Source organism: Camarhynchus parvulus, chromosome 2 (assembly GCF_901933205.1).
Source record: "Camarhynchus parvulus chromosome 2, STF_HiC, whole genome shotgun sequence".
NCBI classification, from domain to species: domain Eukaryota; kingdom Metazoa; phylum Chordata; class Aves; order Passeriformes; family Thraupidae; genus Camarhynchus; species Camarhynchus parvulus.
This window is the reverse complement of record NC_044572.1, coordinates 53416204-53440567: the sequence shown is the minus strand read 5'-3', so window position 1 is coordinate 53440567 and position 24364 is coordinate 53416204. Positions and strand designations below refer to the sequence as shown.

At 39.9% G+C, this 24364-nt stretch overlaps 1 protein-coding gene across 7 annotated transcripts in view; it reads left to right on the top strand.

The window, feature by feature from the left end:
• Nucleotides 1-24364, top strand: part of GLI3 (GLI family zinc finger 3) — a 206749-nt gene that overhangs the window by 126904 nt on the left and 55481 nt on the right. For all 7 annotated transcript variants that reach the window (XM_030943798.1, XM_030943800.1, XM_030943794.1 and 4 more), the window contains 3 exons: nucleotides 8021-8226; nucleotides 13113-13259; nucleotides 20933-21134. In XM_030943798.1, the coding sequence (XP_030799658.1) occupies nucleotides 8021-8226; nucleotides 13113-13259; nucleotides 20933-21134 (555 nt within the window). The remainder of the gene's footprint in view (nucleotides 1-8020; nucleotides 8227-13112; nucleotides 13260-20932; nucleotides 21135-24364) is intronic.

Below are 24364 nucleotides of genomic sequence, written 5' to 3'. Positions count from 1 at the left end.
TACACAGCTGCCACAAAATTTGCCAGATAACCTCTGGTAGAAGCCTAGAATGGGCAAGTGGCATTTGCAGGGAGTAGTTATTGTTGGTTACTTTTCTGTATGTTTGCCTTCTTTGTACAAGCAAAGAATTGCCATGTAAATGCATAAAGTCCTCTCCCAGTCACTGATTTCTTGCAGCATCCTAAGAAGGATTTGGAGAAAGGAGAGGAAAGCTGGGATGCTCTGTACTGCAAAGGCCAAGTGGACAGTGTTTCAGAGCAGTGCCAGGAGGCAGCAACAGTAGTGGGTGGATGGAAGAGGAAAAGGAGAGGCAGGTGCCTGTGAGGAAGAGAACAAGAAGACTGGACTTGAGAAATACTGGGAGCCCAGTAGATAGTTTTATTTACATTTTTCATATTGAAGGAAATTAAATAGTCAAAACTGTGTCAGCATACACATTTAAGTAATGCATGTCAAGACTCTCAAGTCAAGACTGTATCATCTGAAGCAGCAGTTGCTTGCTGTAGTCACTACAGGTGTTACTGTGGACTGAAGGTCACCAGTGTTACAGCTGACCTTATGTAAACAGCATTCTGTTAAATAACAGAATGAATATTCATTGCTTTTCATGGCATAAACTATTCTTGAGGAAATCCACAAGCTGATAGTTGGGTTATTTATGAAGTCTTATAAGTAGCAGTATATGTAAAAAACCCGAGTCTATGTTCAGGCAGTCCATCAGTTGAAAAATAGGAACGCAGTCACTGACTAAGGATTTAGTGCTTGATTAATGTAGTCAATTTTTAACTGTAACTACATAATGTTAACACTTCCCAAAGAAGGGAAGGGGAACCAGAGTAATATTCTTTTGCTGTTGGTCAGTGCCTAATTGTCATGCAGATTTCCTGAACCATGAACCTCTCTTGTACAGTCATTTGTGTCCCTTTTTTTTTTCTGCAATGATGCCTTTTAACTTTTTGTGGGAGAAACTTTTTATTCTAACCCCATGTGAGGTTATTTGTATATTTTAGGAATTTACATACCAGAACTGCACACATTTTGTGAGGCATTGTCCTTGCCTCAGTGAGAAAATATTTGTAACATGGGATCTCTTGATGTGACCTTCCCACTGAACTGATACTGAACATTTTCCAAGTGCTTTACCACCCTTTTAAAGTTGGGGAAAGAGTGGATCAGGAAGACAACAAACTTGTACAAGGTGGACAGCAGATAAATAATGGAAACCAAACCAGAGCCTGTATACCTTAAACCCTGATCTAGCTTCTATGAGAACTACGCAGGCATGGACCCACTCATGATTTATTTGAGCATGTATCTACTGAAAGAAAGTTTGCTACCAAATCAGATTCTATGACCTACTTCCCTATGCTGACTACAGTTCCAGTGTGAATTTTGGAGGAAAAGTGAGTAAATATTCACTAGGTGTTGAAACATGGAAAATTATACAGGAAATCAAGAAGGTTTTTTGTTTTAGGACTTAAAAAACTTGCTCATGTTCTCCTTTTTCTTCATGTCCACCATTAAGAAAATATAGCTAACAGTGCTTACTCTTTTGCAGCACTTGAGCTGTTTTATATGAAGTGTGCTCTGACATTTCAAGAATTATTCAAATCATTCTTAAAATGTTCATAATTGCTTGTTTAGTTTTCCTAAGTCCAAGAAAGTGATATAGCAGCTTTGAGTCAGTGAGTGATTCTAGGGGAATAGAGTGCCTGTTTGAAGCTGGAATTTCTGAAAAAAAATAGGTATTAAAAATTATATTGTTGATTTCCCATAGTATGTATCTATAGCTTTGATTGTTTACCAACTCAATGAGAAGTGAAAAAAGAACTGTAGGTTGCATTTGAAAAATGCTCAGTGCTGGCCTCAATCTCCTTACATTGAAATCTCAGAGCTCAACTTTATTAACACAAAAACCTTTTATTAGCCAGTTGTTGACTGCTAGTGCTGGAGGGTCAGTCTGTACAAGCAACAGTGGTATTAAATAAACAATAGAAATTTAACATGGGAGATATTACCAAAGGAATTGAGCCACATGCTTTAGAATAGGAGTCACCACATACCAAGAAAGTCCTTGTTTGTTCATCTTCCAGGTTCTACTAGAAATAAGTGTTAATGTTTTGTGGGCAGACATCAGATGATTATTGCAGGGAAAAAAAAAGAAAAGAAAAAGATAAAAGAAATGTAGCATAGGCAGTTTAATGAGTTTAATATTTTTCAATTCTCCAGGCAGGACTGAATGGATCAGGTATCAGAGAAACAGTGTGGATATCATTGGTATGAGAGTTATGCCATCAATGCTTGCTCCAGCATTGAATAACGTACTGTTAAATGATTAAATATCGAGGTTTGAACTTTGACACGTTCATAATATAACAAGATGGATGAAAAGGCAATAATAAATTAGGTGATGTTACAATATTTCATCCCACTTCGTTGACAAGCTTTGTTCTGTGAGATAGTTTATTGTTCCATCTGTAACCTCAGCTCAGTGTCATATTTACAATGTTATAGTTAAGGATCACTTGCTGTTTTCAATATAAATGTATTTTTCAACAGATTCATAAAAGAGCCATTTAAAATTTTATCAGGACAAAACTTGGCATTAAGATTTCTACTCCTGGAGTTATAGTTTCCTTTAAAATCAGAAAGAGCTTAAATCACCTTTTTTTTTTTTTTTTTTTTTTAATAGGTTGTGCTTAGAAGAGGTTTTTGTCCAAGCACAGCTTAAAGTTATTTGGGAACCATTTATGGTAGCTCTCTAACACCAAACCAACCTCAAAAATAGTAGTCTAGATTTTCCTGTGACAGAGACCTTTGTGGCTGTTCTGAGTGGCTTTACATCTGCTTCCAGAAAACATTGCTATTGAAGAATGCCTGTGACGAGTGGGGGATTGTACTATGCCCTGGGGTCTCCTGTAGTTTTCACACTTGCAAGAGATAGAAGAACAGGGACAATTTTCATTGTATAGATATTTTGGCATGTATTAAAGCAGTTCAAGCGCTGCAAAGCAAGTAAGTACTCTGAGGCCACTAATTGGCAGTAATTGTCTTGAGTGGCCTCACTGGAGACCTCTACCAGCATCATGCATCCAGGAATTCCTTTTTAGCTGAGCTGCCTGATCTGTGTTGTAAGTAGTGCCAGTTTGTGGTCCTGCTCCTGGCTGAGCTCAGGATCTGCAGTGCAGGAAACTGTTCTGGATAGAGCCCTCAGAACCATGGTGTAACTTGTCTCCTGACCTGTCTTTGTCCCTGTCTCCTTCTGCTCTTGAAGGGCCCAACCCAGACCTGGTTTGTCACTTTGCCTTGTCTCAGGCTCGTGATTGACTGTGTGAGTAGCATCTGGCTCTGGTCACTCAGCTCTGGTGGCATGGGGTACATTGCCCATGCATGGCTCCTGACTTGCCTTTACTTAGGGAGCTAGCTGGCCTTTGCTGCTCCCCAGCACCCTGAACTGGGTCTCTTTTCTTTCCATCCGCCCATCTCAATTCCTAACTCAGTTACATGCATGAATCCACATAAGATAGTTTCATGGACTTTGGGATGATCCTCTAATCCCATCAGTAGAGCATTGAGAGGGTGGTTGAAAGGACCCACAGACAACAAGCTCTGTGCTGGCTTACCTACCCAGGGACTTTCACCTCTGGTCATAGCCAGGCAGCAACACTTCACCTCAAGTTAGCTGTTCCGTTAGTACCAAAGAAAGGGGTAGGATTTGAATTTGGGCAATCCAGTCTTCCTCTTTGTAAAACTGACAAATGCTTAAGTACAAAAAACAGACTGTAGTATGTAATAGGAGTCCCTGTATCTCAGCTTTTTCTGCTGGTGGAAAGAATGTGTGATCCTTTCAAGATAATACTAGGTAATGATCTGTGCATGCAGATCATTTTGAAATATGTATAACTTGCTCATGCTTGCCTCATCAACTCTCAGATTCCCATGATCGTCCTTCACCAGTTAAAAAAGAGCTGTATGGGCTGAAAATGGAATTGCATTTGATTCAGTTTTTGTGATGGTTAAAATCTAAACCTACTGCTAGTCAGTCTTCTTGTACAGAGTTCATCTATTGAAGCTGTAAGCAGCAAAACAAAATGACACTGTTTTCATGAGTAATAACTGAAATCCTACAGATAGCTCAACTGTTGTTCAGCAGTGGTCAGAAAAAAACCCATTTTTAAAAAAAAGCAGCTTCACACGCACTGTGATTTGCCCTACAACTGATGCAGTTCACAGCTGCTGAACTGGTGTAACTATGTAAGTTTTTAAGAGTGTGCAGACACCTCTGCAACAATTCATCGAGGAAGTGCCATGACTAATAGGCAAAAATACACCTGTTTGCCCTTACACTGATCTCCCTGTCTCAGCACGTATGTGCCATTCACAAGCTGAGCAGCTGAGATTCCCCAGAGCATCGGAGTTGGGACAGGAAGAAACTGGCAGGCTGGGTGTGGTTGGGGAGTGGGAAATCCTATGTTAGATGTGGAAGCTGTGTGGCACTCATGATATTTCAGCACCTTAGCAGTGAGCAGGAAGGCCTTCTAGACAGGAAGGAGGAGATGCCTTCACAGCTAGCCCTGTTCTCTGTTCCTTCTCATTTACCTCAGGGTTGTAGATATAATCAAGGTTACTGAGAAAATAATAAAATCATCCTAATGTGCCAGGATAAAAATTAGTGGTGAAACACAGCCACAGGATCTTTTTTACCTGCAAACCTGGAGACCTTCAACTATGTCTTGAAAGTGTGATCAGCTTTGTATGAAATTTGAATTGAGTTTGCAGGGTCTCTAGAAGTAGACACAGAGGTCCTGATTCAGAAAAGAGCATACATCTGCTTTGCTCCCTCCCTTAAGTGGTCTGAATATGTTCTATAACAGAAGACCCCCTGCACAGGAGAAGATGCAGGGCAAGTTCTGCTTTCCCATGGCTTACAGGTGAGGCATAAATTATCAAGCAGTATCACTGAAAATCTCCTTGCCTCTTCTCATGCTGAAGCCTCATTGCATCCCATGAAGTAGCCTCAGACCCAAGGCAGAACGCCATTCAGCAGGATGCATGGCTAGGTTGCAGGATGCTGGGCTGAAGGGTCCTGAGTTTGAAGGAGAGTCCCATCTTCTTTCCCTCCTCATGTCAGCATGGACTAGATGACCTGTAAAGGTACCTTCCATCCAAACTGTTCTATTATTCTATACATGTGAAATAAAAATTATGGGGATGGACTGCCACCCACATCTGGAGATTTGATTTGTTTGTCACTGAATATCTGCAGAGCCACTCCTGGGCTGTACTTTTTGCTGCTTACAGGACAGAGGTTATTCCAACAATGAGGTTGCAAAGCAACAGTAAGGGGGTTTGGCAGCACCCTTTCTAAAAGCTGCATTTTAGTTTGAAGGATCAAGTTAGTACTTGTGAAAGATGTTCACAGTGAAATTTAATCACAGAGGGAAAGGAAGAATATGTGATGTTTATTAGAATAAATCAGGATGACTCAAATTGTAGGCCTGAGAGCAGGAGTCTGGGAACACAGAGGAGAGAGAGAAGTCCAGACTGAAAGTGAGCACAGAAGTTAGCAGCATGTTAAAATCAGATGCTTGAGAGAAATTAGGTAACATCAGAGTCCAGAGCTGGGAATTCTTTATGGAATCTGATGACTCCTTATTTCTGCCTCAGATAATACTGTTTATATACCTGCAGTTGATTGATGTTACCCAGGTCAATGTCCTTTCCCTAGCATCCTAGGAAAACTGAGGACCTCAGAAGAGGAGAGAGAGAAAGAGGCAGGGCTGAGGAGGAGGAGAGCAGCTGAGTCCTGGTGTCCTTGAATGGCTCTTTCAGGATCTGGAGGGAGAAGCTGACAGCCTGGCTCTTAATCTTGCTCCTGCGGCAGCATTTGGCTGTTGGCCAGCTGGAGAGTGAATCACTGAGGCCGATACAGACTTTCAGTGTTCTTGCATAAGCATTTAAAGAGTTTTCTGTTCAATATGCACCAGATAAAGCCAGGGTCCCAGCCTGTCTGCATGCTCTTCGTGTTTCTAAATATGAGTTGGGATCACATTTGAAAAGAATCTCATAAAATGACATCCAGACTTAGTTTCTTTGTTACTCTTGTATTAAATTTGCTGTACTACTATATTTTCCTCACTGCCAGGATAGGAAATTCACTCTGTAATGTGATACCCAGCTGTAGTACTTTTGCTTCCTACATCACCATGATTTTTAAAGCTCTTGCCAACCAATCTTGGCCTCATGGGGAATCAGGAGACAACAAATATTTCACATCTGGTGTGGTTTCATAGTACCAAGGTAAAAGATGCACTTCCACTGTAAAACAAAGTTTTACTTTAGAGCCATGCAGACAAAAAGTTCTCTGAGGAAAGGAGATGTCTGGTTTGCACAGTGGTGGAAAGTAGCTTCTGGTTTCAGGTTCTCAGTGCATTTCAAATATGCTGAAAGCATCATAGTGAGTGGCTTAGCTTTATGTGGGTCATTTGCTCGGGTGCCAGACTGCACTGTTGGTACCTACTGCTAGCACAAAATGCAGCTCCCTAAACAAACTTCGGAGATAGGAGGTATTTTCATACAGGAAGGCTAAACAGGCTTACCTTGCAGAAAGCTGTTGGAGGGCAAGAAACACAAAAAAGGTCAGATAGGAAAGGGAAAAGAGGGAGAAAAACACATCAGGAGAAATCTTCATTCCTCAGATTTTACAAGCCCTCATGGATTTAGTGGTAGGGAAGCTGGCATCATGTAGGAATTCATGACTTTGATCACTGTCCCACTCATATGCTTGCATTTCCGAGCTGATGGCAGGGCAGAATTGGCTCCTATGTAACATTATGTTCTGTTGGCCTTTTAGGTGATGACAACTACCTCCATTGATCATGATATGCGTATGTTAAAGGGAAAAAAATACATTTCTTGTTTGATTACTCTTTGTAAGCCAGCAGCATCAAAGGAACAGGCTGCCCTCACTGCTCTCACAGCTGCTGCCTGTGTCTCTGCTGTATATATGCTAAATTAATTGGAAAAACAGGGACAAAAAGGCATTTAGTTCGGGTCAGCCAGTTGGACTACAGCAAATGCATGACAGGCTTAATCATTGTCTTTTGCCAAAGAGCAGGTTGGCAAGGGCAGGCACTCCAGCCCCTTGTGATGAAATTTGAACTTTTTCCAGTGCCTTTGGAGATGGGATGCTGTGAGAGAAAAGTCTCCAAGCAGAGCCCAGACGCTGTTGTATCGACAGGGTGGGATGATGGGGAGGTTATGGCGGGTTATTTGTCTTTTGTCAGCTTTAAGCCTTGGTTCATCGCACATAGTATGAGAGGGCACCAAGCTTTCCCTTCACAAAAATGATGCAGTTAATTAATGGGGTCTTGATAAAAAACATTGGTCACTGGAGCCATACTAAAAACACACGTATGCAGCAATCTTTCTTACTCTGCCGCCAAGTTCTGTGCATTTTTCATGGGAAGGGACAGCAAAAACAAAAAAAAAATGCTCCAAAGACCCCATCTGTCTCAATGGCTTGCAAAGTCTGGGACTCCTGAAGTGATTTCTGTATAAACATGCCATCGTGCACTTTAAGAAAGAGTAAGCTGGCAAATGAAGGGCATGGTTGCAGGTGTGGCTCTCAAAGCTCCTTTTTCAATAGGCACGTGGTTTTGAAGATGTAAATGATTCTGAATCTCAGTATGTATTTCATATTGCAGTAAGAATTACTGTGTAATACAGTGTGCATATTTTGCACTAATTGAAATTCTTTACTCCATGGGGAAGGGTATTGAGGTGTGTAAAGATTAAACCAAATATAAAGTCATGTTAAAATTGGTCAGAGAAATGTTGCTAATAGTGAGGAGAGGGAAGAATTAATTTCCCAACCTTTTTTTTTCCAGGCAGTTGACTTCAGTACATGTGCAACCCAATTGTTATTCTTCAAGAAACAAGTGTGTTACCTTTATAGTATTTTTCTTTGTTGTATAGATAACGTGGCTGGTTTTGTTTTTCTTCCTTTTGTTTCTTCCAGGCCTTCTGCCTTATCTAGTAGCCCAACATACTCAGAGCTTCCATTCCTTAGAATTTCCCCGCACCGAAATCCTGCTGCAACGTCAGAGTCTCCCTTCAGCACCCCTCACCCATACATTAACCCCTACATGGACTACATCAGGTCCCTGCACAGCAGCCCATCCCTCTCCATGATCTCGGCAGCCCGCGGACTCAGCCCAACAGACGGTGGGTTAAGACAGGCTTCCTGTTTTCTGTCATTGTAGCAACTTAAGTTATATTAATCTTGTCAACATTTTTCCCCCTTGTTCAAAGCAGCTTCACCAGGTTTGTCAGACATATTCATTATGTCATAAATGTTTCAATACTTCATCAGCCGATGATGGCTCATTTGTACATCTCACAAATGTTGAAACTTCAGGGAGAAGAAAAAAAAAAGCTGCCTCATTCAAAATTTATGCTGGAAGGGTGGTGTATGTCTTGTGATATCTTTTGTTTGTGGGGCTGACATGGGGTGTAATTCTGATCTCCCAAAAATCCATTGTACCTGCACTGAATTGAGTCAGATTCTTTATGAGTGCACGTCAGTGTATAACCATGGAGTTCTTGAGGCACAAAAGGCTTGTTAATTAAAATAGTATTTTTCAATCATATAAAGCATGCACTGACTAGTTACATTTAGTCAATAGTTCTGTTAAAGTTTTGTAGAATTACTTCAGTTTATCCTAGCCAACAATATGGACAAATGAAATGATGCTTATGTAGAAGTGGCTGATGATCAAGATTGTCCCTTTTAATCTAAATGGTGGACAGTATACTTGAAATTCAGTGCTTTAGGTCTTGGTATAATCATGGCTTTTACTTTTCAGGCTACTTGGGCTGAAGTGAACTCCTGTGATCACTCTTGTCATTATTCTAGCACGTGTCCTATTCATTTGAGTGGGAATTTTGCCAAAGTGAGCCATCAACAGAGTTGCAAAACAAAGCTGTCTTGTTAATAGTAGGTTTTTCAATAGTGCGTAAGCATAAGCAGTTTGACATTTCAAAATTGTAGCATTTACTGAAGAGAACTAAAATATAACATACTCAGAATCAACTATATAGAGAAAGGTAATTAAACTGGTACTTTAACTATGGGAAAGATCTTCCCAGTGAATTCAGAAACTTACCAGAGTTAAACTGCCTTTAGCTGAATTTGAAAAATGAGCAGTGCACCCTATCCAAATGGATAACTAATTAATCCTCGTTTATAAGAATATATACCTTTACAGTTAATCCATTAGTTATGGGCACATATTCTTATGAGAATAAATTTTAATGACCTATTGTCAGTCAAGGTATATGGCATGCACATAGGGCTTTCTTAGCAGCACTTTGGATGTTGCATGAATTCTTCCTAATTCTACCCTTTTTGTTTTAGCAGAAGAATTTAAAAAAAACCACTTTTAAGAAAAAAATTTGAATTGTCAGAAGGGCAAGTTTTAACTTTAGGAGCTTTGGAGCTTTAGATAAAGGACAAAAATGACAGAGCTATAAAGTAATGGCATATATTGGGAAAACTCTTGTAGTGTACGTCTGGGCTTTTTCACAGGATCTAATGTGCAGAATACTTTACTATCTTCAATACTTTTCAGGTCCCATTCCTGCAGAATTTCATTTATGCTTAAGGTATGTTCCAGTGGCACATAAAGGAAGGTGCGAATGACCTATCACCACCTATGACATTAAGCTGTATACAGTCTTGGTCTCAGGTGTACCACAGTGGATTCACTTGCAAAAATGAAGGCACATGGTGTTCTCTGACCCAGCACCCAACTGATGCTCCAGAAACATCCAGAGATGTCACAGGGTAGAATTTGGTTTCAGAATCTGGCACCTAAGTGTAGATGTGTACAGTATAGAAATGTGTGATCTTTCTGTGTTGTTCTGCCATTGTAGTCCAGTGAGTTGTAGGTAGTGAAGCCTCAGTGAGCTATTCAGTTCCTCAACAAATGGACACTTGGTATGTTAGCAGTTGAGTCTGGAGCTCTGTCATAATTATGATGGTGCTAAGGTTCATCTGTCTACAATGCAGGTGTTTGGTGTTAGTTCAGGTCTGTGAAATGCCCTGCCTCAACTCCACCTGCCACCTCAGAAAGACAGATTTCTCCCACCTGCCTATGTAGCTTGGATTCCTGGGCTTTCAGAGGGCATGAGACACTCAGGTATGGACAGTGCAGCTGAGTACACTCTGTCTTAATGCTCATCCCCTGAGTTTTGATTGCTGACTGCATACACAGCCTTAATCTGTCATAAGTACATGCTAAATTGACTAGTTTAAGCATCTCTCTTCAGGTTTTAAACAAATATATATTACTTCACACTTCCTATAGGCTCACAGCTCATCTTTGACAAGTTGCCACAGCCCTGGTGTTGGCAGCATCCAATGAAAATAAAGTAACTTGATTGAGGCATTGAAGATATCTCAATCAAACAGCATGCAGTTGAAAAGCTGCAGGTTTGTTCCCTGGAATCCATAGTCTGTTGTATGATCAATCAAGTCTACAATAAAACGCCTTTTTTCGGATATGGGTTCCTGGGATCAGAGAATCTAAATCGTGGCTTGAGCACTTCTAGAATGCAAATGAAACACTCTTGTGGTTTAAAGGGGTACATGCACATGATGTAGTAATAACATAAAGGACACCATGGCTTAAGAGATATAGCATTTGAACTATGAAACCTTGGAAGTTGTTATTGCTCTTCTGAAAGCCATAGTGAGATTTCTGTTACTGCCTAATTGCTTTAGGACAGTTTGATAATTAGATCAATGTACTATTGGGCTCAGTCTGTCAACTCAGATCTGGGGATGGCCAGGAGCCAAAACAATCTGGAACATAACTCTTGTCACTTCTCCTTAGCCAGCAGATTTGGTGGGTCAGGGGTAGCTGAGGACTTCTCAGAGGATTTGGAGCAGGGGTAAGGATGGAGTTGTTGGTGTGTGTAGAGGAAAGTGCTCAAATGGAGCTCAGCTGTGCCTACTGTGCAGGAGCAAATGCCTCCACTTACAGAAAAACGGGAACAAAGCTGAAGCTACTCGGGAATAAACAGGAAAAAGTTCAGGGCTGTGGGTCTTCCCATTTATCCTTCATTTGCCCTTGATGCAACACATCATTTACAAGACAAATTTTTTATGTTTGAGGGAGGTAGTAAAGAATAATCTTTTAAGAGCACCAGAACATTTCTTGGCATATGGAACATTTAGTAATTATGTGTTCACTACGTTTTTTGCAGCAGTTAATTTTAAAGTTTGCAGCCAATGTTACTGTTAGTTAACCCAGACACTTATGTCAAAAAGCTCAGGAAGTATTTTCAGTCTGTCTGGAAATATACCATGGTTGCCTACTACTGTAAAACTTTAAAATCAGTGATTCAGTGGGAGTTACATGTCTCTTAAAATTTGGTCTGAATAATTTCTTTACCATTTCACAGAAAGTGGAAAAATTGTAATTAATTGTGAAATCAATTTGTAATTCGGAAAAAATACCTACAACTTTTGTAATTCGGAAAAAATACCAGCAACTTTTATTTTATCTCAGCTCATTTTTATGCCATGCCTAGATGTATGTTTGACATACATCTATTTTTCGTCACCCTTTCTTATATGTTATATTTAACATTTTAACATCAAAAGCACATTCTTTCATTTTATGTGATAATAATAAAGGCAGACTATACACTTCGGCAGTCTGTTGCTGAATTAACTTTTCTCCAAATTCCAATGCCTTTTTTATGTTCAAAAGACCATTAAAAGTGTAAGTCTTGATTCTTTGTTTATAAGGTTTGCATTTAGGATCTGATTTTTCTAATGAAAATATAAATTATCTTTAGCTTTGTGTAGGTAACAATATTCAGAGAATTTCAGCCCAACATTTTGTTTTCTTTCAAGATTCAGCTGCTGAGATTAAAGAAAAATCTCATTGAATGATATGAAAGAGTGTAAAAATAATCTGGTGTACCAGCTTGGTGTGCAGCCCATTAACCTAAGGAACCCTAAGTGTTTTAGGCAAGCTTGCATACCATCTTGTGGTGACCAGAGTGTAAACTGTTTTGCAAGTGGGATAGGGAGAGACCAGAGAGAAGGGCTCTGGTTAACCTCAAGTTTCATGGCAGGTCAGGGTCAGGGTCAGGGAGAGAGAGCCCAGCTTATTTTATGCGTACGTCTTACACAAGCTCATGAAATGACCGTGTACCTTCAGTAGCATCTGAAGCCTGCTGAGAGGAGATGATCTTAAAGTGATGTCAATTTTTTGTATTTGTCCAGGGTTTCCCATTAGCTGACAACCTGCTTGAAAATTGGAGGGGACCAGGAAGCTCTCATGTTATTTTTATATGAGAGAACAGCTAATACAAGTCATTATCAGAGGACTGCATCACGATAACCTCACTGATGGGATGTACAGTCTATTCAGTCTGTGGTTTTGACTCTGCAAATAGACTTGTGCGTCAAGTATATTTATACATGAACTTTGAAGGATGGGATGGTCACATTTATTGACTTCAGTCTGTCCTACTAAAAAACTGACCCTGTATTGTTCATGGACAGCTATTATTTGTCCTGGAATCATGCTTTATCCCTGTTTGCTCCTAAGCATAGACACAGAGGGACATAGTGAGGGAGAATCTTCTAGTCCCCTAAGTAGAGACTCCAGATGCCGGAATGCTTATGGAAGTTCAGCTGCTTTGTTACCTTAGAGATGGATTCCTTTGAGCCAGGGATGAAGTAAATGTGAATAAAATGCTAGGAAGGTTTTCCTGCTTTTTTATGTCACTAAATAAATCATGCTAGTTTCCATTGCTGTCAGCCTGTCACTTTTTGAGTCACTTAATAATAAATACAAAAATATGAGATCACCAAGCTCATTAATATTTTAAGTCTTGCTGTTTTTTCGAATGGTGTCTTTACAGTACCATTGGTTGAAATATATTGACTTGTGGTGTCATAGTGCAGACATTGCATTACATTAAAAAAATAAACAAGCTGTTTTAATGGCCAGAGAAACTGGCAATGTGATAAAACTTTCCTTCTTGTTTATCTTACGTCATTAACGGTACTTTTATGTTGTTTTTTTTAGCTCCACATGCTGGCGTCAGTCCAGCTGAATATTATCATCAGATGGCTCTATTGGCAGGCCAGCGCAGCCCGTACGCAGACATCATTCCTTCAGCTGCCACTGCGGGAGCCGGGGCTCTGCATATGGAATATCTTCATGCCATGGATAGTGAGTAGTATTTTCTAGAAATATAGACAGTCCTACAAAGGGAGCCACATGGGTTGTTCATAGCCTTACCCAAAAGGCCTCTGTGCTGATAGAGAAGTGGGAGTCGATATAAGCCTCCTCATGAGGCTGGAGGGCCAGAGAATTGATTGCCAAAGGCACAAGGGTTATGTCAAGCCTAAAAGTAAACTTTGAAAGAAAGTAGGGAGAGGAGCAGAACTGCTCCTGAAAACAGGTTATAAATTTTATTTCTAGCAGGGCTTGAGTGCTTTTGAAAATGTCCTTTTCTATTTGCAATCAGTAACTCACTTTCATAGTTAGGCTATTTCCCTGATGAGCTCTCTGTTAACAGAAAGTTTACATCTGTTTTTCTTTTAGGAGAGCATGCCCTGCACCTTTCAGAGAGTGCTAGCTGCACTTACAAGTTGTGTATCATAGACCAATAGACCAGCGACCACTTGTAAAGTGAAGCAGTTTGCTGAATTCTTAAGGATCCCAACTTAGTTTTCCATAACATTTCCATAATTTTAAGAGCCTTCTTTATCCACTCAGTATCTTTCAGTCCTCTAATCTGTCTCTGTTTCTCTGTTGAAGGAGGAAAAGAGAGGACCCCATTGCAAACTGCTTGCTACTGCTTCTTTTGATCAACCAGAGGGGATTATGCAGAGCATTCCCCTCAAGTCATAGATACTTACACACTTTTCAGGATGTACTCTGTTCCTTCTGATGAGGGCAATAAAAAATGGTGGCAAGAAAAGGCGGTGATGTTGACTTTTGCTTGGTAGTACAGACCAATACAATAGCGTTAGGCAACCTCATTTTCCTGTAGAATTTTAAACTTTTTGTTTACATGTGATTTCTTCTTCCTGCTGTTGGCTGCACACCATAGTTGGTGATCTCAAGGAGCGTGGGTGTTGGGTGGTTTACCTCTGGAATGCACAGGAATATAGGAATATATATAGCTAGACCTGCAGAACACATGCCTTGGAGTGTGAAGTACTTGAGTGACCAATAATTTTTATACGAGTCAGGCAAGACAGATAGTTGTGAAACTGTGCAGGAAAGATTTTTTTCATTCTGTTTCCTTGGTAATGAAGGATTTTTAAAATTAATTTTCTATTATCAGTCTCGCTGCACCAGTAGCATGCATAAAGAATTTACGGTAACATACCTTGAGCATGCTGCAGAAACACTATAAACTCACAAAAGTAATCTGGACTTAAACCAGAAATTAATGTGCAGACTTGGTACTTGAAAGCTTAAGAATATGATACTTCCTGATTTGGTTTCTGAGAGAGATAGGGAGAGATGAGGCACACTGCTAAAGCACTGAATGCCTATTAATAATACCTTGCAGAATGGAAATGCTGTTACACGTGGTTCAGGTGATGTAAATTTGCTGCTGTGTTCCAGCTGCAAGGACAAATCCCCAGCTTGCATGAATGGGCACATCTTCCTGGAAAAGGATCCTAGAATCCTAGAATAGTTTGGGTTGTAAGGGAACTTTAAAGATCATCTACTCAAACTTCACTTGCAATGAGCAGGGATATTTTAAATTTTCAAGGGGTTTGGTTCCTACTGTGAGAGAGTGTCTGAATGCATGTAAGTAGCAGTACCAAACCACATTCTTGGATGCAGATTTGATCTAATGGATCTAATTTATTCAGCCTTTAGAAAGGTAGATGCCCATATATACACCAGAAAACTTGAGAAAACCAGAAGACTTTGCAGTACTCCTACAAATAATGGCATTCGTAGAAGGATCTTTATGTGTTAGTAGAGATTGTATATGTTGTGATCTACATAGAATTCCATCTTTTGCATCCCAAGAATGTTATTGCTTCTTACTTTACAGGAAATGTTTTGATTTTTGCCCATAATTTCATCCCATTCATAAAAGGTGCCCAAATACCATCTTTAATAAGGATATTTGTGTTCACCAGCTCTGGCTAGGATACATTTGAAATGCACACTTTAATTTGTTTTGTGTTTGTTTTTAAAAATTAAGATCACACATTTGAGATTAATTATACCAGCAACTTTTCAATTAGGCATTTTTTCAGAGTTAGAGACAAAAACTGCACTATTATGCAAATGGGTTATTTTTAAACAGTAAATAGAGAATTAAAATAAGAGTGAATCCTAGTAAGGTCACTCAGCTCACCTTCTGTATTTGATGAGAATGTGTTTAGTCAGGCAATAGCTGCTTTTATCTAAATAGAGTATGAAGTTACCCTTTTACTTTGTAAAAACTAATTAAAAGTATCTTAACTTGCATGGGTATACAGTAAATTAATTGTCATTAAGTAGGAATCTGAATGTCCTATCATTCATCATGCTGAAGAAAACCCCTTTCTTCTTTGTCAGATTTTTAGATTAGAAACAAGAACAAAACAATTAGCAGGAAGCTGATATTAAGACTTCATAAAAATCCCCAATAAGAATGCCCGCGTATGCATTTAATAACAAAGTACAGTGATCAATGGGAAGCAATGCCATTTGTTTGGATCTTTCTTTTTAAAGATTTGTATGGTGATCTTAAAAGTAGTCTTTTGCCTTTGCCCAGACTTGTCAAAGGAAGCAGAAGACACATGAGTAGTTTCCCTCATTATCTGCTATCAAATTCTGAGCAAGTTGACTCAACTGACTGAAAGGCTGCTGCTCATTTATCCCACACGGCAACCAAATAGATACAAGCAAGACATTGTTCTTCTTTTGTGAAGCAAGTCTGTCTCCTAATTGTGTGCTTATACAGCATCTAGCACAGAAATTTGGAATCTCTACCCCTCCTGTAGTGCAAATAATAATTCCAACACCAGCATACGCTGACTTCCAAAGTGTGTTACGTACAGTAAATGCAGTTTGGGGTCTTCAGATTTGCTCTGTGGTGCTGGAAAACTGATTTCAAATGAGGATTATAAGACTGGGAGAATTGTTAATCAGAGGTTAAATCTTATCCAAGGACCAGCAGACTTCTTGAAACTCTGAACTTCACTGTCCATGAACTGTCTAATACATGGTAGAAGAATAAAACCAAGATTATGCGTGCTTAATTGTAATTCTTCTTCCTCCTGTCCTGAGTGGCATGAAAACTGGACCAAAATTTTCTCTGCTGCTATAAAGATTTTCTTCAGTTTTGGTGGCCAGAGACCCTAAGCAAGCCTTGCCATCTTCTTGCTTGTTCTAAAAAAGTCAGATTTATCTGTTACCTTTAAGTTTAGCATCAAAAAAGGGGCGGAGTAGATGTGGAAGTTACTGACATCACCACAACTGAAATTGTGGCTGTAAAGATGTTGAATGCCAAAACTGTCTTTAAGCATTATAACAATTTTAATTTGGGTCAATAGGTGCATTTTTCACTTGGGGAGTATGTTCTACTCTCCTAAATGAAGTTCAGTGGAACATAAGCATGTTCCCTGAGGTTTCGAGATTCCAAATTAATAATATCCTCACTCAGATTTACATTTGTCTATCCTCACTCAGAATAGGAGTTTTCTCTTTTTTAAAGGTATTTGATAATGACCTACTCCTTTTGGCATTAGAGACCCTGACCCAGCTGTGGTGAGCTGTGGTGCATTGACCTTGGCTGGATGCCAGATGCCCACCAAACTGCTCTATCAGTCCCTCTTCTCAGCTGGATATGGGAGAGAAAAATAGATGGAAAACAACACGTAGGTTGAGATAAGGCAGTTTACTCAGGCAAAAGCGAAAGATTGCATGTGCAGAAGCAAAGAGAAAATAAAATTTTTTATTCTCTACTTCCCACCAACAATCTATGTCCATCCACTTCCTGGGAAGCAGGGCTCCAACACGTGGAGGGGTTGCTCTGGAAGGCAAACATTGTAATTAATGAATGCTCCCTCACCCCTTCCTTTTCTTAGCCTTTATGTCTGAGCTGACATCATATGGTGTGGAATATCCCTTTGGCCAGTTTGGGTCAGCAGGCCTGTTTGTGTCCCCTCCCAGGATCTTGCCCACTTCCAGCCTGCTAATGGGGAGAGTGTTGGCAGACAGTGCTGTGCCAGCACTGCTCCGCAGCAGCCAAAACTTCTTTCCAGCTACCACTGCAAAGTACAGCACTGTGAGGGCTGCAGTGGGAAAAAATGAACATGATCCCAGCCAGACCAAAACACCAGCCCGGAGAGTTAAGCCAGAGCGAGAAGCTTTGGACTGGATTTGGTTTCTGTTTGTCAAAGCGCAGTTGGAGAATGAGGGTGTGGTATCAAAGCCATTCCTTCTCTCATCCTGATGACAGATTTATCATCTTGAAAACTAAGACAAAATTTATTATAAACTTTATTAAAGTGAAAACAAAGTTTTTACATGTCTGTAAACAGAAGGCAGAAGGAAAAGAAGGAAAGAAAAAAGGTTTGACTTTAAACCCACTCCCCCTAAATGTCCCATGTTCACAGCCTTTAATAAAAACTAGTGCCTGAGACATGTTCAAAGAAGTTTGATTTAAAGGAAGGGAATAAAAAAGGTTTGACGAAGTTTGATTTAAAGGGATGGAATAAATGATACATGTCTGAAGATTGCCTTATAAATGATTAAGCAATGCTAAAAACTTCAACTCAGAAATCAAATTCATGGGCAAATTTGCTGGATGGCATATTCCATTTTTGAAATTTATAATGAAGATAGATATCTGTTATTTTAAAATTGATCTCCACCTCAGAATAAGATCTTTTCTTCTGACACCTGCTGGATTTTTTGTTGGCACACTCAAGTCTTTACTGTCTACAACTGACTTTTTATTTCTATAATGTCTACTCCAAAAGGGTGACATTTTTAAGCAAATCTTCACTGTCAACTTCCATTTGCGTGCTTTGCCAAAGCTGATGTTTTTCTGTCAGCATTTCCACAGAGGTAAATGGATTTTTAGTGAATCAGTGCTCCTTCATTTTCTGATTTTAAAGCATTATTGAATAGGGAATGTAATACTTTGATGGGAGAGCACTGTGAGCAGATGAACATCTCAAATTGCTAAATAAATATTGAAGTGTTTGTTTTTAAAATAAAAGCTGGGCTAGGCTGGAAAGTTGGGTTTAGTATTCAGAGACACTGACAAATTGTGACCTATTCCTTTTTATAGTAGCATAGTAGCAAATTCATGTTATGCTAAATTAATTGTTAAGCAAATGTCCTGTAATGAGTGGCCAGCTCGTGGTTAAGACTTTTTAGGCGTGTGAGACCTAATTAAACCACAAAGATAGGGCAAACCAGTAATTCCATTCAATTGTATTTTCAGTTTTAGAAGTCGTGGCCCCCCTTGAATTGAATCCCTGTCTCCTGTGGTCAGACTTGGTAGAGCTCTTGCCTGGCTGTAGCAGAAATATTCCCTTTTTGCAGCATCCTGCAAAACCTCCTTTAGGAGATTTGTCGCAGGTAGATGGAGGGGCCTGCTGAATTCCCAGAGCTAGATGGGGCCTGGAGGTGCTGCCTGGAGGAATACAGGAAGCCTGAGACTACTGTATGTGTGGCTCAAGCCCTGGTACTGCCCCTGGCAGCTGTAAGGAGTGTCCTTCTCCATCCCTGGCCACAGATCTGGTGCATCCAGAGTGGACACAGGGATGCCCTGGCAGCAGCTGGCAGGAAAGGCGAAGGTGTAGCAAGCAGTGGGCAGACGTGCAAGAGCCATAGCATGACAGACAAGGGGGAAAGGAGACTGGTTCAGTCCAGAAAGGGTGAGGAGGAGGGAAGTCATAGCAGCTTTTGAGAATGTGCAGGGCACTGCAGGGAGTATAATGTCTGTACTTAGCTATGCCCTTGTAAAACCATGATAAAGAATTTGAATTGTATCCTCATCTGGGGTAAATTACATTACAAGCACTAACTTCAGAGGCATTGTTTTAATTCATTCCAGCTGAACAGTCGGTAGAGAAAAATTGTGGATTAAAGATGCAAGTGCAAATTACTACTATTTTTGTTTTACCATGGTATGTATGTTGTATTTCCTTGTTAGATATATTGTAGTTTCTTATAGCTGCTGATCACTGTTGTTTCTTACTTCAGCACAAGTAAAAGATCTCTGCCTTTGAAAGACATGAAGCACAGCACTAATAAAATATCAGACACAGTACAATAGCAAGCCCCTGAAAAGGACATAAAACAGATTTCAAAAAATAGCATGTGGTAGGTTTTACAAATAAACAAATGGCTATACCTAAATTTTAAATGATGAATCAAGAGCTTGAATATTCATTGAGAGACTGGAGCTGTGTGGGCTAAGGCTTTTTCTGGAGATAGAGCAAGAAGGAACAAAACTCTGTACTACCCAGATGCCAAAGAGGATAAGGGTTATAAATGGAGATCTGATCACACAGCCACAACAGCAATAACATGGCAGCCCCAATACTGTATTAAAATCTTGGCTAGCATACACAGAAAGAAGGGAAACTCACTCAGGTGTGTGAGAAAGCATACTAATAGATTCTAATCTAGCTCTGATGTTGAGATGAGTCTAATTAGAGTAATTTGGGCTCTTCTCCTGGTTATTGTTGGACATGTAAACTTCAATACCCTGCAAAAAAAAAAAAAAAAAAGATCCTGGACACAAAGATTTAAGAAAGTCAGGCCTATACTGGATGCTTGTGGCCAACTGTGAATTATTAGCAAGTTGCAGAGAATGTCAGGGACTCTAGGAGAAGTAGCTGTAAAGTAGGCATCAAACCTAAGACCTGCATGACCCTGGCTGTCATGATCATTAGGATTCAGTCCTTCACTACAGGTTAAAGGGATTAAAAAGGTAGAAGCAGCTGTACTGTTAAAGGAAATTGTTCAGTGTGCAGTGGGGAAGCTAATTCTCTCCTTACTTTCAACCAAGATAGAAAATAATTAAACAAAGGGAATAAATTTAAGGTGATACATCTTCTGTCAGGACTACAGAGAGTTGGGATGACATGGTAAAATAGATCAGAAGAGGCAGAGATTTTCAGAACAGGACATAAAATTTAGAAATGTAATGTGTATTTAAGTGATATCGGTATGTTTGCCTTCACCTTGCTGCTTTGAAAAGTCTAATTTTAAAGAAATTTAGCAGTTGTAGGCCCCTATACGCCCCCAAAAAAGAATATGATGGGATCTTGGACAAATTCAAATAAAGCATACTGTTTCTCATTTTAATTCTCTGAATGTTAAGCTGAATTCTGCTGATAGAGCTGGCCCTTTTAGTGTTTGTTTTAGTCCTGATTTTTAGTTTTGCATACAATACCCACCTGGCAGAGTTATGGTCAACAAAGGGAAAGCTGCCTCTTCATTTCTGTACTCTATTTGACATGTGTAGGTTTGGCTGTATGTATTAAAGTGCTGTGGGTTTGGGCTTGCTGGTATCCCAGATCTGAACCACTGTCTCATTGCTCATGGTTGAATTAATGATGTGAATGTCTAAGAAGCCATCAGATTCATAAATCACCAGAAATGAGAGGGATAACTCATAAAAGTCTTTTCCTTTTGTTTAGCCATTTATCATTTTGCTTGCACATTAATAAACAGAGCTCCCCTGAGGTAAGCCATAGGAAGAAAGATTTTTCTTCCTAATTTTCCTCAATCGTGGCCAGTAGATCACAAATGAAGAGAGCGGGCTTGTCACAGTGTGCTGGTGTCTCCCTCTACTCATCACTAATAACAAATAAATCTAATGAAGTCCTTGTGGATAATTATTTGTGTTTCCATACCAGGTGCCAGGTTCCCGAGTCCGAGGCTATCGGCCAGACCAAGCCGGAAGCGCACGTTGTCCATATCCCCCCTGTCTGACCACAGCTTTGACCTTCAGACCATGATACGGACCTCTCCAAATTCCTTGGTCACAATTCTCAATAATTCTCGTAGCAGTTCGTCAGCCAGTGGTTCTTATGGCCACTTATCTGCAAGTGCAATAAGGTAAGAATTGCTTTTTCTACCTGAATTGTACATTCTCATTTATGTGTCACACACATGCAAATGTGAATACATACGTCTTTAATTTACTTGTGGGGTTTTTTTGTGAATATGTGCATTTTGCATTTTCTATAACGTATGTTCATTGGAGCTTAATTTAAAGTATAAAATATTTTTTTTCTTGCTCAGAAAGGTAATCACAAGGAACTTTTTGGCCTATTATTGTCCAGGGCAGGTAATGTTTTGTCTGACCAGCAGGAACAGTGTGTGTTTGTGTGTCCAGTATCCGTTTTCAGAGAAGAAACTCTAGGATAGGTTTGTGACTTAACTCACTTGGGTTCTTCTACCCATAGATATGATGGACAGTGAAACCTTCCTACATTACAATCATCAGAAAATAAAGAAGAGAAATATGGTACTGTTCAATCCAAATGTTTGGCTGTAACTTTTGGGTGTTCAATTTTTTTTCCATGTTTTCATGTCTTGAAAGATTTGACATTCTCTGGTTAATTTTTTTTTTTGGTACCAAGGAAGTACTGTCATCAGAAATGCTGTGATTTTCACTTGGCTGCTTCACTTGTGTGTGCAAGAAAACAGTCAGGAATGGTTGTTCTGGATGCAGAATAGCAGAGTAGCAAATGAAAAGATGGACAGAAGTTGTGCAGAAAAGGGAAGCAAATAGGGCACAAAGGAGAGGGAACTAAAGGAATAATGTAAAAAGAAAAAAGGGAGTGGAAGAAAATTAAGAACTGCAGCAGGAAAAATGGAGATGCAACTGCAGGACACTTTTGTATTTGTGGCATAGTTATATGTTAACTGAGAGAAGCTCCTTTGGTATTCTAAAAAAAAATCCTCCATCTCTCCAAAGTGTCAGAAGATGGGCTTGCATTTATAACTCTCAAGGAGTGTTTCTAGGCCCTGGCTTAGCAGCAGCTTCCATCTTCAATTTGCAATAAAGCAAAGGAGCAAGTCCCTACAGTAGTTTCTTGAGATGGGGGGCCCATTGTAGGCAAGGCTCAAAACATTACCAAGGTCATGGTTTGACCCCCTGTATGGGCCATTCACTTAAAAAGTCAGATTTGATGAGCTTCATGGGTCCCATCCAACTCAGAATGTTCTGTGAAATCTCTGAAATGCCTCTGTGGCAAAAATGACGCATTTACAGCTTTGAAAATGGGCTATGGGGGTTTTCACTGTAGAAGATGGGACAACAACTGGTGTGTTAGAAACCATGAGCCTAACAAACTCTGAGAGTGACAGCACTGCAAATATTGGTATTAGTGTAAGTGCTGTGTTTTCCTTTTTAAGCGCTTTTAAATAGTTGTGCTTTGTAGCTCTGACGTACTTGAGTAGCTGTGCGGTATTTCACAGGTACAGGTATTGCTCTCAATACAGCCTGGCAGTCAGTGGAGCCATGGTCCCAGCTATGAAGCTCCTTATTGAGGAATGTGATTTATATCAATGGCTGGCAGCAGTTGGACCACATATGTCAGATATGTGGAACTGTGCGGAGCTGTGCTATCTGCTCTGTCATTAAGATGGGATGGCACTTGATAACTAAACTCCTTTCCCAAAGCTTATAGCAAATAGTGCGTGAAAGTTGGCATAGTCTCTACAGTGACAAAAGTCTTTTGTCCTTTTACTCTTCCAAAGCAAAGCTGGAGTCAGATGAATAGTTTTGTTGAAAACAGTTGTGGAACTGGAGGGAGTTGTGGGCAAAGACTGAGTAAGGATGGTAGAGAGTGTTCAAAGTGAGTCTTGTGAACTGGTGTCCCTGAAGAAAGCAATGCTTGTGTGACTCAACCTGTGGCTGAGCAAAGCTTTCAGCTCTTCCTGGTCATACTTCCCAGGAATGCATAATGCAAAATTTCACATGATTTTGAATTAAGATTTTTTTTTTCATTTTGATAAGAGTATGTCCATTCAGCATGCAAAGCTGGAAATGTACACTTCCATTCTTTTGAAAGGAAGGGAAGGGAGAACTCTTCTTCCTGCTTTGCAGCTCACCTCTGTTGGTGCCCTTTAACTTCTCCTGTGTGAACCTGTCTATATAAACCAAAATAAACAGTGATGTAAGGTATTAAACCCAAACCGCATTTCATTGCCTTAATAAATTCCAAGACTAAATGCCAACAGGACTGTCAGTAAAACCTAATTTAATATTCACTGTCTTGCAAATAATGCATTCAACACAAGAACTGTTGTATTGAATAAAAGCATAGGTTCATCCCATTTAAAATCCTGTCAGCAACTGTGACCTAAGTCTAGAAAAAAAACATTTCCTGGTTTAAAATGCCAGCTTCTGGAAACTTGTAGCTTAATGTCATCAGAGTTGCTGCAAGAAAATGGTACAATTCAGCAAGGCACTAGATGGAATTGCAAGACAGGAAGGATTTCTATTTTCAATAGTATCAGTAGCATTAACTATACTTAACATTACATAGTCCTTCTACTTCTTGATGCTGTTTCCTACCTTTTTTAACTTAGTCCAAATAGTTTACACTTGGCATCATTTTTCATGGTAAATGCCTATCTAATGCTGAATAATTCCAAAAAACATCAGCAAGGTTATTAATTTATCCAAATGAAGTTCGGGAAGAAGAGATTTTTCTGTTCAAACTAGAAGAACTATTGCCTTTTTACTGGGAAGCTGAACTTTGCCAGGAAAGTTGCCTAGATGATATAGATGTGATCTCTGCTGTTCTTGAGAAATTGTCCCATTTAGCCAAGTGATAAGCCCTTAAGAGGTTTCTATTAGCATGTGTTAAATAAACTGAGCACTCAGCATGTTCCAGTCCAGGGCCCGCAGATAGGAAGGAGGACTTTTCCCTGCAGCTGCAGCTCTGGTGCCTCCTTGGGAAGCCTGTGGAGGCTCAGCTGTCTGTCCAGCCATAACAGTTTTGTGAAACAGAAAGCAGTCTTTAGAGGAGACAGGAGTCAGCCCAGAAACTGTACAGGCTAAGCAAGTTGGCACAAAATGCCTTTCTATAACACAGCATAGACTTGCAGCAGGAGAGAGGAAAGGCTGCAAAATAAAGCAGGCAGAAGCCAGTCATTCAGAGAATGAAGGTACTGCCCCCTTGTGATTGTGCTCTGATACCATCTTTAACTTCAGGGTTGCGCAGTATTTATAGGGCCCCTGTCTTCTTCAGTGCACAGCCTGAACAGCTGAGCATCATCTGTGGATCAGTGAGAACCACAGGACACTGCCTCATCTGTCCCAGACAGCCTAA